We start from the raw sequence: 18880 nt of genomic DNA, 5'->3' as shown, positions 1-18880 counted from the left end.
AATAAAGAATCAAGATTGATAAGATAGCTTGTGTATTTTAAGTTATTTGGATGTGCATTACACCTTGTATGTTCATTTTTAACATTGCTTATTCAAAATATATGTAAAAATACCTTTCTTTGACAAAAGAAAGTAGAAATCACTCATTACACATTTCTGAAATGACTAGGACTCTTATGTGAGCCTTTGATAGAGTGCAGAGGACGGGAGTTCCCACATACGGGAACTTTATTGTTTCACTCCGTCGTTTATTATCAGCATTTATATGGCACAATAAACAAAAGCGGTGGCTTTGGCAAACTGATGGCACCGAGGAATAGGAGAGGAATGGCCTTTTCCAATTTTAGGCAATACTACTGGGCAGCCCAACTGTGGGTGTTTAAGCAATGGCTTTTGGGGGAGGATATTAAACTATGGGTCTCTAGGGCTAGAGCGGTGGTAGGAGGTCCATGGGATGCAGTGCTATGGTTAGCTAAGTAATATCAGCCCCCCCAGTATGAAACCATTGCCCATCACTGCACTGGTGGGTGAGGTATGGGATGAGGTGGTGGAAGAGCGGTTCATTTAGACTATTCCAAGTCCGTTCACACCACTATTTGGGAATTCCCAATTTGCACCTAGGATTGAGGTAGGAGCCTTTGGAAAGTAGAAGGTGGCGGGAGGTTTAAAATTCAAAGATCTGATGCACGGTCAGGAAGTCAAAAACTTTGAGCAGTGTAAACAATCGTTTGACCTTACGGAAGGGGACAGGCTCTCTTACTACCAGCTCCGACACTGGGTTGTACATCCCTCTAATAAAGGGATGCCGGGAAGACAATTTACCGCATTTGAAAAATATATCCCGTCACAGTCAGGGGACATACATCTAATTTCTGCATTTAATAGACTAATCTGAAGATATTAGTCTATCAATGTGCCCCGACTGTGACGGGATATATTTTCAATGATCTGAAGATATCCCCCCCCCCACCAGCACCCCACCCCCTGAGAGCGATGGTCTTATATGTGAAAGTTTGAACTCCTTTGGACAAAAAATATCGATGGAGGATTGGGATACTCTATGGGATAGCATTCCGAAGCTTATTTAAGGGAAATGGGATTTCAAATTCTCACCCAATGGCACTATATGCCCGAGAAGCTTATTGTTGGCATGGATTCAATGGACGGGTGATAGACTCCATATTTGGTGGTCCTGTTCGAACCTAAAACTATTCTGGGGCCAAGTGTGCTTGACAATACAAGTGGTGGTAGGGAGAGACATACCAGCGGGGAAAGAGAAGTGCCTATTGGGTCTTTGGGCAAAGGATACAGCACCATAGGGAAGGGCACGTTTTAAGGCATGTATGGTTCCGATATTGGCGGCTCTACTTCTAATTGCAAGGAGGCTTTTCCTACACGCCATGAATGGCTAAGTAAAATTTGGCATATACTGGCTATGGAATGGGTCACTTCTAGCTTGCAGGGGGGAGGCCAAAGGTTCAGGACAGACTGGAGTGTTTTGCTGGATTACCTGCAGGAGGATTATCAGAAACTATGCCCGTCGAACATTCCGATTTTGGACATTGCCTGAGGAGTCTCAAACATTTGGGAATGCCTCTGGAATCTTAAATACCATCTTGCATTATAAGGTGGCACACACAGCTCAAGGGGATGGGAGAGGGGATTGTGTGTCACTTTTGCAAAAAATGAAGAAAAAAAAAAAAAAAAAAAAAAAAAGGTACCTTATGATAACACGACTTTCTGAATATGCCATACTGCGATTGAGGCGTCTCAGCAAGTTCTAAGTAAGCAATACCAAAAAGGCTATCAAGCGTTAGTCTTGCACACAGTGGATGTACAGGGTGATCACTTTGGAATACACTGCCAGTGGCCATCTCACTAGTGACTACAAGCGCAGCATATTCTATATGGAAGGAGGTATTGAGAACAGTAAAAGGGTGTTCGAACATACAGTCCTAATTTATTTGTCGAAGGAAATCGTGATATTGTTCAGGACTCTATGTAATAAGGTTGATGTTTAACCATCTACTTTGTTTGAAATTATGAATTGAGTTCATTGCTAAATAACACTGATATAATGAATGTTGTGTATGTAATGATTGGTTTTAACATGTCCATGAGCTATGTGACTATGCTATAAGGGCTAATTGAATTGTTGATGAAATATATAATAGGTAATTCTCATAAAAGAAATAGCTATAGTGTAATGTGCAACTTAATGTTTTGGTATGGTGTTTAAGGTTATAGCTTATTAACCAAATGCACTATATATATATATATATATACACATATATACACACACACACACACTTATTTGCCGAGGATCATACACTTCACTAAACAATGAACCAGGGATTTTGATTTTAACCAGCTCTGCAATTTAGACACTTGACTAAATAACTTCACGCTTTACTTAGATCAAATATTTCTGTTTGGGTTGTCAAGCCCTACAACAATAAAACATTTTTATGATCGTCATTTCTAGATCCACTCGCTGGTAAACCTACTGGCGGTAGTGATTGGTTGCGGCCACCTAAAGGATTCCACAATTGTGCAACCTGTAGTATGTGTCAGTATGCCCATCAGGACGCAGAGCAATTTAATTATAAACCAGGTGTCAATTAAAATTAGAGCGTTCATAAACTGGAAAATCTATGTGGGAAGTACGATTAGAATCGTAATCAGAGAGCACTTATACAACTTGGGTGGCCAAGATCAACGATTAGACTTACCATTACACTAGCAGTCTTGCCATCGACTGGAAAACAAGAGTGACATCCAATGTATTGGTCTTTACAGGGCCAGTTTGAGTAAGCGAGGTGGGGATATTACTCACCGTTTGAGATGTTTGGAATCAAAATGTATCCATTCGTTACTCTGTACAACAGAAGGCCTACATTCTGAGGATGAAATCCATGCATTTACCACCCGATGTCGGAATATGGCTTTTGCAAGAGTTCTTTTATATACTAGTCCACAGAATCTGTTTAACTAATTATTCTAACAAGCTTTATGATATTGTATTTGCTATGGCACAATATGCTGTCATGACTAGTTTAATAACTGTTAGAGGCCAGTGTTTCTTGTTTTATGTATTTTGGTTACATGTGCCTGGGCACTGCCAGTCTAGCTAAAGGGGATTGGCATTATTCCCGCACTGAACAAAAAAAAAATGTTTAATGCCATGAGATCCTAACCAATGGCGATAAGCATGCAAGGCTGAGGGAAACAATAATAAATACATGGGCATCAGGGTTTGCAACATTATATTGCAAAGCAGTATTTCAGTGATCTAAATTAGGATCAATTTGGTCATCCGGCACACAATCAATTTCAGGAAGTTAAACCTTTGTGAAATCGAGAAAACATAACTTGATACTCGCTTACGAGCGGCATTTATCGGTCTATCAGTTCGGGACACACGAGCAAGTCCTGCGTGCACCCGGAAATAAACAGTCTTTAACAGGGAAAGGGCGCACATGTCCACTGCAATCACGGATGCTGGAGAAGATGAATCCAAACAGGACATCTGCAACTACTGATTATGCGATTATGGGAGAAAGACTACTGCTAAAAGTTATGCATCATTACAGAGCACACTTACTTTCAGGGATCACATAGCCGCTGAACAAGAGGGATCAGAACGAACATAAATATATTAAAAAGGGAAGGCACCATTATTATTACGAAGGCACCATTATTATTACGAATCAACGTGCGTCCGATAAATAAGGTAAGCGAGTGTTTGATAATATTAACCTTGTAGGCATGAGAAGTATATTTAGACCAGCCATGTTTTTGGTAACGAATCACCTCTATACCATTGTTTATATTGAACAGCGAAATATTAATCATATGGCAATCAGCTACCACATTACTATCTCCAGGATGATAGACTGACCCAATCAAGTATAAGGGGTAAAAATCATTAATATAAAACCGATACTGCGCACATATATTCCTTTGGGAAACCAAGCTAGTTTCCGGTCTTTAATCATTCATGTTGATGTTATTCATCCACAGATTAACAAAAGGTTCATTGGGCGAGTGTTGAATTTGAGAATTACCCACATATAATTTGCGAGCACACTGTCTCAAGGCCACAAGGGTCTAATCTGCATGTAACCACCAAAAGGTGGTAGCTAATATGACAATTACGTAATCCAGACACCATTCTGGGCGATTCCAAACCCTGCATGCTTTACTGGCATTTGGACTTCACACAAGGATTGCATATTAAAATTGTGTTATGTACAAAGGGGGCGAGGTGGCGCTCGAGAGCCATGAGCTAGAAGAGCTCTGGTGCCTTAGAATTCTGGCCCGCTGAATTCTCCTGCTGCATCTATGATGTGCAGCAAAGGATTCATAGGGACCAATGGCAGAATGGGTCGTGCAGCCACCGGCTGAAGCCTGACTCCATCGGAGCCTCTGACCGCAGGCAGCGTGCTGCTGAGGATTGAGGCGGCTCGACTGCCGCAGACCTACAGCCTGCTGACAATCTTCCCCACCTGCGCGCCACCGCTTACAGACCCAGTAGGGGGATGGATTGCAGACTATGGAAAGCCCGACCACCCCGATGCACAAGTCCGGACCCCCGGGGCGGGTGAGAAGCACCAACTAGATCGCGGGCCCCTGGCCCATGGTGGGTGGGGGGGGCCTCACAGGAAGTGGAATCACTGGGTGGGGGAGGAGAAGGAGGAGCGCATGACCATCAGGGGGCTCTGGCCCCCCCAACAAGCGGGACAGGCGGCCCAGTGATGAACACAGCGAACACCACAGGGATTATTACTCCGATGTAGCCACCTTCCATTTTAGCCCACGGTTGCTCCCAGGAGAGGGGGGGGGGGAATTCCTATGAAGGGGCACTGACTGAATCGGTGCAGCCAGCTCACTCCGACATTAATGGGAGAAGAGAGCATGCCTTACAGCCCTGGCTGGACAATAACTGTCACTAGAGGGAGGAGGAACCAGCTGATCGTCGGGTTTGGGACCCTGTTAGGCGCCTCACATCCAGCTCCTCAAGCCAGACCACAGAGGCCTTATATTGCTGCCAACTTCCAGCGGCACCCTACATAATAACTGCTGCAGCAGGGAGACAGCCCTGTGGGATCCCATACCTGCCATTCTCCTTCACCTACATCACTCGGCCAAGCGGTGGGTGCCCGCACTGAACTGGTGAAAGCGCAAGCTGCGCAGCGTCAGCCGTGACCAGCCACCCGGACCAGCCAAGCCCTGCAAAAGCAGCTGAGCCGCCACCCCTCTTGCCGCAGGCCCCAGGTTGCAGAGCAGCTTCCACCGGCCCTCTACTGCCTCCCAGGGAGGGCATGTTCTACTCCGCACCACTGAACAGCAGATCCCCATGGGCGAGACAACGGCCACAACGCTGCAGCGATCTACACGTAAGCCACCCACAATGGAGGTACAAATTCAAAGCCAGCTCCAGGCGATCCTGCAAGAAATGTAAACTATTGGCCAAATGACGCAGGAGACAAACAAAACAGTCCACGACATTAAGCGAGATCAGCAAGACGTGCAAACAGGGCTCAACGCACAAGCGGACCGGACGACGGATAAAGAGCAGCTTATCAGCTTGCTTGAGGACAATAGCACATCTATGGCAGCGGAATCAGGGAGGTGCAGCGCCTCGGAGCAAAAGTCGAAAATAGGTCCTGACGCAACAATCTGCGCCTGCTGGGCTTGCCAGAAAACACTGCGGGCTCGGACCTTGTATCCTTCACACATGATCTGTTCTGGAACAAACTGATGCTATCAGACCCCAGGAGCTTGACGATGGGGCGCCGATACCCAAACCTGCACCGCGGGACTGCCCGCGGCCCATCACGATGCGCCTATTGAATTTTCAACATAAGATAAAAATACTGAAGGCGTATCATGTGGCGGGCACCCTCAGGGTGGAGGGAGCAGAGATTAAGATCTTCAATGACTACTCCATCGAGGTCTCTAGGAGTAGGAAGGGGTTCAATCCTATATTCGATGCCCTGAAGGGGATGGAACATCGGCACTATCTCAATTCTCTGCAACCTGGGTCCATCCAACTTGATAAGCAGTGGCACTCTTTCGAGGACCCTGAGGGTGCCTGGCGCTTCCTGAAATGGGAACTGGTCTCTGAAGAATTCCCTTCTGTGGTGGACTGGAACCCCAAGACTATGCGCACGTCGTCACCACCCTCGAGGCCACATCTTCGTCAGGGCCCCCCATGGATGGTGGAAGAGAGTAGGACAGTACCCTGCGGGCCTGAGGCATGGTTCAGGGCTACCCGAGTGATGGCCAGATGGTGGTACGCCCTGCTACTGTCTCTTAGGGGCTAATCCTCACTAATGGGAGAGGGATGAGGACCCGGGTGCAGTAAATACTTACGTTCTCCATACGATATTAGGGCGACAACAGGACTCACGCCATACCACCTGATCCAAGAACTCTTCCACCAGCTGGAGTCCTCGTAGGGACTGTTGCATTCGCCTATGTGAGCAGCCTAAACTCGAGTAACATGGGCGGGAGGCCGCTGAAGGCACTGAAGCCATACCCCCCCAATGTGTAACGCTCACCTGATTCCCGCAGAGGCGCCGGTATTGACTGGGTGAATACCGTATCTTCAAAGGTGATGTGTAACACACGGTTGGCTCTTTGGGCTGGACCTCTGTGCACTGTATGTCTGACTCGAAGAGTAAGATGTCTGCAGATAGAAAATATGGGATTAATGAACTGGGGTTATTGGGTGCCTCTCTCCTCTTCCCTTTCTCTTCTCCTATAGAACCCCAAAGGTTAACACCCTCACCTTAGGTAAGTGAACGCCGAGCTCTCCATCTGCCTCGGGGCAGGGTGCCGTAACCAGTTTCTTCACTGGATAAGGGTGCAGGCCTCTTGACCTCAGAGGACTGCTGTCCGTCGTTAACTGCACGAACGGTAAGTTCTGGGCACTTCAAATGTCTTTAAAGTCTTTTGTAATGATATCTCGTTTTGCAGGGTTCCGGCGATGGCGGGCTGGTGAGAGTTGAGGATCGAACCCGCGTGAGGAATAGAAGCGCCTGGAAGCACGTAAGTAAGCGCTTGTAGCCTGCTTCACGATGTGCACTAACTGTCCCTTTTATCTTGCAGGTACAAGTTCGGAGCTTTAGAGAAGCTGAAGGGTGCTGGAATACCCACTGGATTCGGCGTGGGAAGGAGTAATGGCACGTGAGTAAGAAAGTTGCCCAATGTCTTTAAACGCACCTTCTTTTGTCTTTCAGATGTGGGATGCAGCGCCGAAGGCCTCCGGAGCGTGCGAAGAGCTGGTAAGCTTTTGTCTTTCAGATGCCGGAATGCAGTGCGAGGACCTCCGGAGCATGCGAAGAGGAGGTAAGCCTTTGTCTTTCAGATGCCGGAATGCAGCGCGAGGCGTTGGTGACAGCCGATGGACCAGGTAAGAGATGCGCTGCCACTGAAGACCGTAGTGCTAACCTGTTCTTTCTTTGTCTTTACAGGTGCTGCTGAAGACTGGATTCCAGGATGGTAAGCCTTTGTTCCCTTAGGCCCAGGATCAGAAGCAGAAGACACGATGAGCGTTCTGCTGCAGAGAATGCAGAATAACGCAAAGCAAGATTCATCCATCGGGTGTGGTTTAAATAGCCTCCTGTAGTGCTTAGGTGTCTCCTTCCACAGCCACACCTAGGTAAGAAAAGAGTTCCTGCTTTCCAGAAGAGTTCCAGTGTTCTGAACCTAGGGAGAGGCTCCTGCCCCACCCAACAGGAAAAGTAGTCCCAAACAGAAGAGGATCAGGGGTTCAACTGGCAGGTAAGCAAGCAGCATGGTCTGCTGCAGGTAAGTCCACCCAAGCATTATGAGCCCGGCGCTTCCAGTGCTGGGACTGGGCATCTTTATGAGCCTGGTGCCACTGGCGCCAGGACAGGGTCCAAAAGGTCCCAATTGGGACTGGCTGGCACTCGGAACCGGGGTTATGGGTCTGCTTCCAAGGGAGTCGGGCAAGTCCTGATCTTTTGGAAGCAGAGATCATGACACAATGGCATTGCAGTTGGTTTTAAGGTTTACACTGGATTCTGTTATTCTTGGCCACGACCCTGCCCTAGGAGTAGTTGGTATGCAAGTGGTGGCCCTTGAGCCCTCACTGGCTTCCCCTATGCATGGGCTCGTTTTGCCCAGTACTGGGTCCTAGTTTCACGGACTCAGTGTTACGCTGGTTTACAAGAGTGTTTTGGTTTTGCGGGAGGAAGGGGGTGGGAGTTTTGTGGGGAACTGTCCTCCCTCTACGTCTATTCAGGTGTGAGGTCTGTGGACCGAAGGGTCAGTACCCCAAACAAAGATACATTATGAGCTCTCCCTCTGAAACTACACCACCCCACCCTCACGCTCATATCTCTCACTGTACAGGGTTTGGAGCACCTGATCAAGAGGAAGAGGATGCTAAATAGGCATTAATGCTGAGACCATCATCAACCTATTACTGTTATATAGTCCCCCTCTCACTCTGAGGATTTTGTCTCTGCCCTATCCAACCACCTCATGGCCTGTCTCAAACCCCACACTAGCTTCATTTTATTGGGAGATTTAACTATTGGCTTGGCCATCAAGACGATCAAAAGGGAGCTGACCTGGAGACCACCTTGGGCTCACACGGTTTCGCCCAATTTAATCGTCAACCTTCTCATCAACTAGGACACACTCTGGACTGGCTTGCAGCAATGCATGTATCCATCACTGACCTAACCACTTCGCCCTGCCCATGGTTAGATCATTACTTTGTTAACTTTGCAATTCGATTGCCCTTTCCCGCCAAACCAAAAAGCAAAAGCTCCCCGCCAACAAAGGGACGCAACTCCAAATTGCTCACTTCGGAACACATCGCCCCACTAGTTAAACATCTGACTAACGATTTACTCCCAGAAACATCCCAGGAACTCTCCACCATACTCATGGAAACCCTCGATGACATTACCAACTGTCAAGCCCAGGAGAAAGTAAAAAACAAACAAGCTTGTCACCCCCAATAAATCCTGTTTTACCCCAGCGCTACGCACTCTAAAAGTGGCTATGCGTAAATTGTATTTTAAATGGAAAATTAATTATTCTGATGACTTTCGTGTGGCCTACAAAGAGGCAGCGGAATTGTATAAAGTGGCCATCCTAGATGCAAAGAAGAATTTCTTTAACAATAGGATTACGGAAGCACGATCAGAGGCCAAGGAATTGTTTAAAATTGTCAAGGAGAAGGAATTGACGCCTGTCCTCGAGGTCAATGAAGTCATAAAAGAAAAAAATGGCGCCAGGCTATCCAGTTTGCCATGGCCTCGAAACTACAAGGAATCAAAGCCAATACCAAAAAAAAGGAAAACGCCCGGAATGAAGTTAACACCCCAGAACCTCAGGAGCACATTAGAAGCCCACTTATTCCAGAATTCTCCTTCTCAGCAATTACGCTGGAAGAGCTGACGGAGGTGGTCAAACACCTGAAAACAACTATGTGCAGGGGTGATCCCTTCTCAACCATTATAATTAAAGCATGTCCCCCCTTTTTTGCTGGAAGCCATCCTGCAATTTGTTAATGCCTCCTTTAAAGAGAGTGCCGTACCAGATGAACTGAAACGCTCCTGGGTCACTCCATTGCTCAAAAAACCAGGCCTTGCCTAAGATGACCCCTTGAACTATAGGCCTATTACCAACTCGCCCTTCTTGATGAAGATTCTGGACCGAGCTGCCTATATACAAATAGCTAAAGATATAGAAAGCTACCCAATTCTTAACTGTCGGCAATCAGGCTTCAGAGAGGGTCATAGCACTGAAACTGCCCTCCTGGAACTAAAATCCAGGCTGCTTTCCAACATAGACAAGGGAGTATCCACCATGCTCATGGACCTTTCAGCCGCGTTCGACCTGGTTGACCACACGTTGTTGGTCACCAGGCTCGAACAAGTGGCAGCTTTTTCCACCAAAGCCACTGAAAGGCTTCTTTTCTCAAAAACAGGGTCAGTTGTGTATGCTCAGACCTAGCTAAAGCAGATACAATCCCGATCGAGTATGGAGTCCCACAAGAAGCAAGTCTTTCGCCCTGTTTTTATATCTTTACCGTCCCCTTCTTCTCTATGTTGGTGCATGAAATTATCGGGTTCACTAATTTCGCAGATGATACCCAATGTATCATTCCCCCACGGGAGACCACACACAAGATGAAGAGCGTATGAACAAAGTCTACACCTGTATCGAGAATTGGATGGTACAAAATGGACTGGCGCTTAACAGAACTAAAACGGAGCTCATGGTTGTGGGATCCCCTAATCGGATTTAAAAATTTGACCCCAGGTATAGCAAAATTCAGCTGGGCGAAGTCAAACTAGACACACTTAAAAAAGTTAAGTCGCTAGGGTTGATTCTTGATCAACACCTCTCTATGAATGCTCATGTGGGAAGTGTTGTATCTGGGGCCGCCTACTACCTTAAACTCTTCACTCACCTCGGACCTATGATTTCTCAGGCCAACGCCGGAACACTGGCGAGAGCCATAGCAGGCACAAAAATGGATTACTGCTGCAGTCTGCTGACTGGTATCAGCAAAAGGGAGATTAATCGACTGCAAGTTATCCAAAACGGTGCTGTGAGGGGGGGGTCACAGACCTCTCCAGGCAGGACCATGTTACACCAGCAAGAAGAGGTCTACATTGGCTACATGTAGAGGCTAAAATCCACTATCGCCTTATACTCCCAACATTCAAGAGCCTTCTGGGCATTATGCCCCGTTACATCAACAAACTCATTCTGCCTAAGTGTTCTCCTCGTGTTCTCAGGATACTAATATGCTCTTAATTCCTAAAAGCAAATCTTTGAAAGTGGAAAGGGGTGCATTTGCCACACAGCCCCTATTGCCTGGAATCGCCTTCCCCTGGACCTCAGATTGGAACCAACCCTCGAGGCCTTCAAAAGAAAGTTAAAAACATGGCTCTTTGAATAAAGCCCAGTTGAATCCTCGGTTCTCTCCCCCAGCTCTTTCTGCGCATATATGTTTCTTGTTGTCTAGTCTCGTCCGTGCCATCATGCCCACGGGTTCATTGCTGCGCAGTACAAATGCAATAAAGTAAAGTAAATCTCATGCGGGATATGCAGGGTGATGTCATTTTCTTACAGGAAACCCACCTGAACGCCTCTGAGTCGGAAAAACTGAAGAGGGGCGGGGAGGTTCGCTATACACTCTCCATGCCAGGGGAATCCATCCTAATACATAAACGGATCCCATTTCAGACACAGACAGGACAGGTGTTAGTGGATGGCGGGGGATCAGATATGCCATGGTACACAGTCAGATTAGGCCATCACCCTCCTCAATATCTATGCGCCTACGACGGATTCGCCAGCATTCTTCACACACACCTTCACTAAGTGCGTGCAGTACAAGGGGGCATTATCTTTAATTGGGGGCGATTTAGCCTTGGTCCCTCCGGAAGACAGACCGTATTCTACCGCCGCTTCAAACACACCCTCTAGGAAGCTCACCGCTCTCCAAACTCTTGACAGAGCTCAAACTCAAAGATGCCTGGAGAGCCTCACATCCACACCACAAGGACTACACCTTTTACTCAGCCACTCATAAGAGCTACTCCAGGCTAGACTACTGGTTCCTGCCCTCAAACGCTCTTCACTTTATACGCTCCTGCGACATTAGGGCCCCCATGTTATCTGATCATGCTCCTGTAGTACTTCACATTGACCTGCCAAGTAACCCCCACCTGAGACAACAATGGCGCTTACACTTGAGGGCGCAGGGCTATCTGGACTTCCTCGACGACCTGGGAGGATACGAATATTTTTTGGCAATCTCATACGACAGACTAGTTCAATGCAGCTTCCTACTGGGATGCATTTAAAGGCATATCTGCGGGGCAATGTATAGCTAGGTGATCCCACAAATTAAGAAACGGGGGGACGGGGAGGACAAGAGATGCAACTGAGAGCAGATATACTGACTGCACAGAAGCTAAACGTGCAACGAAGTTAAACGCACGCGCGACCCGCAGGTTTACTAAACTGGGGAAACTTGGGCTAGATTTGAAGCGTGTAACCACAGCCAGGGCCCAGAAGTCCTTCTCAAGTTGGTCTCAAGTGTATTATAGCGATGGTAGACCCTTACATCTGATGGCGTTGGCTATACGGCAGACAAGCCGCCCAAACGATCGACTACATTTGCGACCTGACGGGAACTAACTGATGGGCGAAGAGGTCATCAATGGAAGGTTCACAGAGTTTTATGGATCACTGTACGCCCATGCAACGTCTACTGATCCTCAGCATATCACTGACTTCCTGGCTTGGATCGACCTCCCAAGTTGCCGCCCCCCCCACAGGCCAATCCACTGGCCGCCCCACTTACGGTTGAGGAAGTGGCTCAAGCGATTAGGTCCCTGAACCCGGGAAGGGCGGCGGGCCCGATGGCTTCCCCATAGACCTTTACAAGTTGATGGAGGGCCGACTTGCACCCTCACTAAAGGCAGTTTTCATGGAAGCTGCTGCGAGGGGCCACCTACCCAAGTCTATGCTCGACGCTAACATTATCATATTCCACAAGAAGGAAGGGACGGGACCCGAAGGACTGTGGCTCATATCGCCCCATTTCACTACTCCACGCGGACGTTAAAATGCTCACAAAATGCCTAGCAAGCCGAATCGTTGATCCCCTCGTTTTATTCAGGGCAGACACTTAGCGGACAATGTTAGACGTCTCCTACATGGCATTGGCCAGCGGGGCTGGCCCAGAGGAGGGGATACTGGCTCTGGACACTGAAAAGGCGTTTGAAAAGGTCCAACAGAACTTTATGTTCCAAGTGCTAAAGACATTTGGATTCCCCGCCGACTTTATCAATATTGTACACCTCCTGTTTAAAAAATCCCATCGCCTCAGTGACTCCTAACGGCATCACACCCCCCCGTTCCCTCTCCACTCGGGCACTCGTCAAGGATGCCTGCTTTCGCCGCTTCTATAGGCGCTCACTATTGAACTCCTGGCGGCGAAACTCTGAGCAGACCCCAGGTGTACTGGCACCATACGTGGTACAGAAGAACATAGAGTATTCCTTTACGCAGATGACTTACTGGCGTATGTCAGCGACTAAAAATTATCCCTCCTAGGCTGCGCTGCTTGCTACAAGATGTCGGACCCATGGCTGGCTATGTTATCAACTTGGCTAAATCAGAGGTTCTGCCACTGAGACCCGACATCCCTTGAGATCCCGGCGGAGTGGAACCATTTAAGCTTCAGCTCAAGAGCATCGTCTACTTGACGTGCGGATGTGTCCCAACCCGCATGACATTATGGAACTGAACTACCCCCGATCATCAATAAGATATTCTCAGATGGACTGTACTACCACTATTTCGGGCAGGATTAACACCTTTAAAATGAACTCCCTCCCAAAACTGTCTTACCTAGACATGCTGCTACCTTTCACCCCAACTGACCAAATGTTTAAGGGCCTGGACTACCACATTTCGAAACTTATATGGCGGGGCAAAAAAAGCACGTATTAAAGTTCTGGAAAGCTGGCAGGTTGGACGGCGATCTGGCTCTCCCAGTGTGGAAAACCTATGGCGCACAGTTGTGCTGGGCTAAACACTGGCTAGATCGAGATGACCAGGCCAGCTGGAGAGCCACAGAACTTTCAGTGCTGAAACCATTTACGCCCCAAGAAATCCTAGCGACCCCACAGTCACGACTCCCGAACATGATAAACAGCGCTGATAATTGGGCCAACCCTCGATCAGTGGCACAAAATGCAGTACCAGCAAGGGTCACTAACTCGAGAGTTGGCCGCTTGGATCAGCATCAGGGCTATCTTTCGAAACTAACCAGAAGCCTCTCCACATCCAAGACACTATGTGGCCGCATGTCAGAGACATGGACCTGTTTGACAATGGGGTACCCCTTCGCAGATGCTAGACCGGTTGTGGGGTTGGCAGAGGGTCACTGGCTCCCTTACAGAACCGTTATGGCGACAATCTTAAAACATACCACAGAGGAGTCCAGACAGGCCACACCGAAAGTCGGAGATGGTTCGGAATCTGAACTCATTCCCGAGGTTAGGAACATTTTATTCCATCAGCATCCCAAAGAAAGCCAGTCGCAAGCTCACGTTAGCGTCTCTATGGTCCGCGGACTTAGGGGCCGAATTCGACCCAGGGGCTGAATTTTTTGAAGCCATACCCGCTTTTTTGTACTGCATTAAAAACACGAATATCCAGTATAAAATTATACAGCAGCTTTACTACACACCGAGCAAGTTATTTAAGACAGGGACTCATACAATCTTCTCTCTGTTGGCAAGAGTGTGTGGGGGGGGCGGGATTTGGGCACATGATATGGTCCTGTCCTCGCATTAAGGGTTTTTGGCAATCGATATATCACTGGATCAAACGTATAAGGGAGATTGACATCTCTCCAATGCCAGGCCAACTACTGTTTGGGGTCCAACAGGAATACTGGCATGAGGCTCACGCTACACAGGGGTTTATACACACTGCGCTCTTTGCAGCCCGGAAATCCTTGGTCCTTGCATGGAAAGACCCTCGCCCACCGTCTCTGGCCTCATGGGAGGCACTCCTGACTAAATTGTGCTATTTGGAACATGCCTTGAGGGCAGGCAGGATCCAGGTCAGGTTTTCAGGATACCCCTCAATATTCATACGATAAATTTGCATACAATGATTCTAAATGTATGAATTGTCCTCATGAATATTAATAAGGGATATCCTGAAAACATGTCAGTATCCCGGCCCGCAATGCCTGGAGTTGGACAATCATGAACTAGACCCACACAAGCGGCTCCTAGAAATTGTAGATTCCTTCATGGGAACCGCCTCCGCCCACAGCATTTGATTCCCCTTGTACTGGGTCACCCCATGCCCCCCCCCCCCTGCGGATCAGGCTTTCGTATGGGAGAGGGACAAAACTACATGTCCTTGCACGAGGGACCCTACGCACAGTCCCATTAGCCACCTCGGTTCCACCAGTTATCAGTTTAGCCAGGAGGCTTTTCGTTTTCCTTTGAACTAAGATTATGCACTTTAAAAAACAAATGAACTAGTGGTACAGCGTACCAATGAGTTATATGACACTTTCACCTCTGGCGTTTTCTGCCAAAATTGCGTGTCCTTAGAGGAGACGGACTTTGCAGCTTAGGTTATAAAAAAAAAAAAAAACCTCACTTATGGTTTATTTTAGTGTTGCGTCATACGTCTTGTAATGTCACTTCCCAGTACGCCCTTGATTAACAAAGATTGATTGCACTCCTTGTACTAATCGTTTCTGTGATGTCACTTCTGATGGCAGGCATAAACACAAATGAGTGGTCAGCATGTCTTGCCACATAGGGCCTCTGTGGCCCCAAATCAGAGCCTGGAGAGAAATCTAACATGCCAGTGCCCTGTACAACAATACAAAATAACTATACTGTACAGTGCAGTATAGTCATGTTTTACTGTAGTGTAACAAAATGCCATTTGCCACCAACGTTACAAAAATAAAAAAGGGGATTAGTGGAGAAAAGAAGAGCACAAATAATGCTGTACGGAAACACACGCATTGCATCAGAAGCACCTCCACGTGTTAAGTGTCTTGCGAAAGCAATCTGAACATTGGTCTCTCTGCACTGTCACATATAGAAACAATGGGATATATCAAGCAGATGAATAAGGCGCTTAACACAGAAAGACCCATATCGACTCTCACTGCTAGCACCATCGCTATAGACCCCAGAGCGCAGCTTTTCCGGTTTATTCTGCCACGGTCGCATAATTCACAATCGCCGGGGCTGCTAATACGGTGTCCTGTGATCTACCGTCCGTGTTTTTTTATACCCACCCATCCATGTTCTCACTCCAGCAGTGGCCCCGTCTTTACCTCTGTGACTTTGGCATTACTCATGTTTTGCGTATCCCGTGTTGAGATTAGTGCACCTGCAACCTACCCACCTTGTTTTGTGCGGCTTGTACTGCTTTTGCTACCTAACCATACCTGCAACCCACCTACCATGTCATGATCGGATATGCTACCAACCAGCAACCCATCTATTATGAGTTGTTACCCAACAACGGCTTTGTGTAGCCCTGTGCTGGACTTTGCTGTAACCAACCCAATTATGACTTTGGCAGGCTTGCTGCAAATGGAACATGCTGGAACCTACCCAGTTTTGACTTTTGCATTTAGTGATGCGTTGGGAACATGTTGTAACTTACATTACCTTAAGATGTGCCCGAGCCGTGCGACTTACGAGTCAATAAATGGGATAAGTAAATGGCCCATTTTTTTTTTTTTGCTTCGGGTGTGGTGTCGGCGCAGTTAATGAATACAGTCAGAGCTACAAGTAGGGTATTCAGATGCATAGCTCTCAAACTCATCCGCCTTGAAAGCTGATGAATCACCCGCCAAGCCCCTCATACGCCCATTCACTTCTATGGGCCTCTCACCCGCCAAAAAGAAAATCGGGTGTTTTAACCAGCCTTGTGACAAAAAAGGTTGGAAGCTATGAGATGACTCCACATCAAGTGGGACCCTAGTGCCCCAGTACTGGGATTTCACTTCTCCATCAGTTGCTTGCTGGGAGTTTTGTTGTTAGGTCACTACAATCAATTTGTTTTTCCAGGAGACGTTTAGTGCCCGAGCCCGCTCGAGAAGCATGACAGTCTTCTACAAGTTCTCCCTAACGACCAATTAACAAGACAAACGTCTCCCCTTCAGGCTCTGTAATGAAACTTGGCACCTGGATTTCACAAACGGACCTTGACGAAGGAGTCGGCATCCTTGTGCCCAGGTAAGAGCCCCTCCTGTTTAGGGACCACAGCTGCCTCCTCACTGTCACTATCCACCGTGTTTATCCTGCCCGGGTCTGCTCCTCTGGGCGCCGCCATCTTCCACCGCGAGATTCTCGCGAGAGCTGCGCCACACTTCAGTCAAATCCCCGGTACTAGGCAAAGAGGAAGGACCAAGGGCATCATCAAAAGTTGTGTGCAGTGAAAACATAAAGGACTGAACAGGTTGCGTCACTATAAACTACGCCCTCCTCAACGAGAACTCTGACAGCGACGCGGCCATCTTTGAATTGGAGAAGCTTAGTTTATTGTAATGGAAGAAGAGGACACTATACGGCCGGAACGTGGAACCAATATTACGTAATCTTTCTTCATTCTTGCACATGTGAGTGTCTGCAACAGGAGAAAAAAATCCGCATCAACCAAGACCTGATCGACCCTAGACCTAGCACTTTCAGAAACGAGAGCTACAAGCAGAGCCGACTGGAGCTGTTTCAGGGCTAATGAGGGCCCATTTCAACAAGAGGTTTTGTGACCCCTCTTGCCTTACGCTAGGAAAAACAGTCCCTGAGGCTCGTCCATTTCAAGTGACAAAAAGTTGAAAGGCTCTGACGCGGTCCCTGTCAACAAACAACTCGCAAACATATTATCACACCAGGAGTGCAACAAAGTATATATTTTGGGGGTTTTGAGGGGGTAGGACCACTTCAAAAACTGGGCTGGACAAACTTGGAGGCGCCGCCCCCTCTGTTCTACCCCAATGGTTCTCTGGCCTGGAGCCCCTATATCGCCCTTTCCCCACCTGTCCCGCCAACCACAACACACCCCTACTGGCTACCTCCTGTGGTTGGCCCACCTCGGGTCACCTGGGCGGGCCGTATGGTGTTGGGTCCACCAACACCGGACCAGATAGCTGCGGTCACGCAGCGTGTGATGGGCAGGGATCACCCTGCTTGAGCCGGATCACCGGCCCCAGTACCCTAGCTGGGGGGACACCCAGCTCAGGATTGCCGCGGCGTGGGAGCTCCCAGGCCCAATGGCGGTCTAGGCCACGAACACGTGGCAAGGCCCTCCCCAGTTACTGGATGCAGACACAAGTTGCCACTTCCTGGGACTCTGCTGCACTGCCCTCGCTGTGCCAGCAGAGCCCCATTTATTAAGTGAGCGTCATGACAAAGTCATGACGCTCACGTCAGAGCAAAACACTAGACCACCACACAACATCCCTCCTTTATTATAAACAAACAAAACCAAAAACCCACCGCAAATAAAAACACTATGCAGGGTTACACTTGGTGCCTCCTAGTCCATGCACCCTCTGTGCCCCTCGGTCATCACAGCAAACTTTGGGTGCATTCCAGTCCGTGCACCACCTAAGAGCTACTAACAACTCAAACATTTTAACACTGCAAAACAAACAGGTGTGTTCCAGTCCGCACACCACAGGGCCCGACGGCAGGCTGCCTGAGCTCAGAAGATTCCGGGATCAAACTGGCCACTGGCGCTGCTGCAGGACAGGAAGAATACATTTTCTTCATCTTCCTCCTCTCCGGCATCGTAGTGTATTCCTCTGGGACCCTCCGCCACCTGTACCGCCGCCACTCTGGGGTCTTTCTCCCCTTCAGCTCACTCCCTCCCGATGTCGCTGCCATGCTGGCTGGAGTTGGGGAGAGACACCCGTGCGAGTGATCTGCTTTCCCGCACCTTCCACAGATGTGTCCTTTCGCCGGGCAGTCCTGCGGGTGTGGAAGATTACCTGCACTGATGACACATGGTGGCATTGGGGTCTCTCCTTGGCCAGTCTCCCCTCCTCATCGGTTTTCCTCCTTGCCACTTGCGACAGCTGCCACCTCCTCAATTTTTACTCGCTGCATGGGGCCTCCAATTTGAGGTGGTGTCTGGAGGAGTCCATGACTGAGGCCCGCACCTCCGCCAGTTTCTGGGCCCGACCGAGGTCTGGTATTCGGTCGAGGGTCAGCGTCGGGTCCCTCAGGACTTGTTTGCGTAACGTCGAGGAGCTGCAGCCGTAGATGATATGGCTCTGATCTCCTCCCCCTTGAAGTTTCCCAGGTCGCAGGAC

At 48.4% G+C, this 18880-nt stretch overlaps 1 protein-coding gene across 2 annotated transcripts in view; it reads right to left on the bottom strand.

Moving 5' to 3' along the window:
- The window catches only part of EXOSC10 (exosome component 10), a 1010963-nt gene extending 993977 nt beyond the window's left edge, over nt 1-16986 (bottom strand). The window contains exon 1 of one of the 2 annotated variants that reach the window (XM_069609938.1): nt 16771-16986. In XM_069609938.1, coding sequence (XP_069466039.1) covers nt 16771-16899 — 129 coding nt within the window. In that variant the 5' untranslated portion in view covers nt 16900-16986. The remainder of the gene's footprint in view (nt 1-16770) is intronic. The other variant, XM_069609939.1, reaches the window with a different exon arrangement.
- Between the last annotated feature and the right edge of the window lie 1894 nt (nt 16987-18880).

Source organism: Ambystoma mexicanum, chromosome 8 (genome assembly GCF_040938575.1).
Source record: "Ambystoma mexicanum isolate Mex_15411 chromosome 8, UKY_AmexF1_1, whole genome shotgun sequence".
Classification (NCBI taxonomy): Eukaryota; Metazoa; Chordata; class Amphibia; order Caudata; family Ambystomatidae; genus Ambystoma; species Ambystoma mexicanum.
The sequence above is the reverse complement of the archived record's forward strand: the minus strand, read 5'-3'. Positions and strand labels throughout refer to the sequence as shown.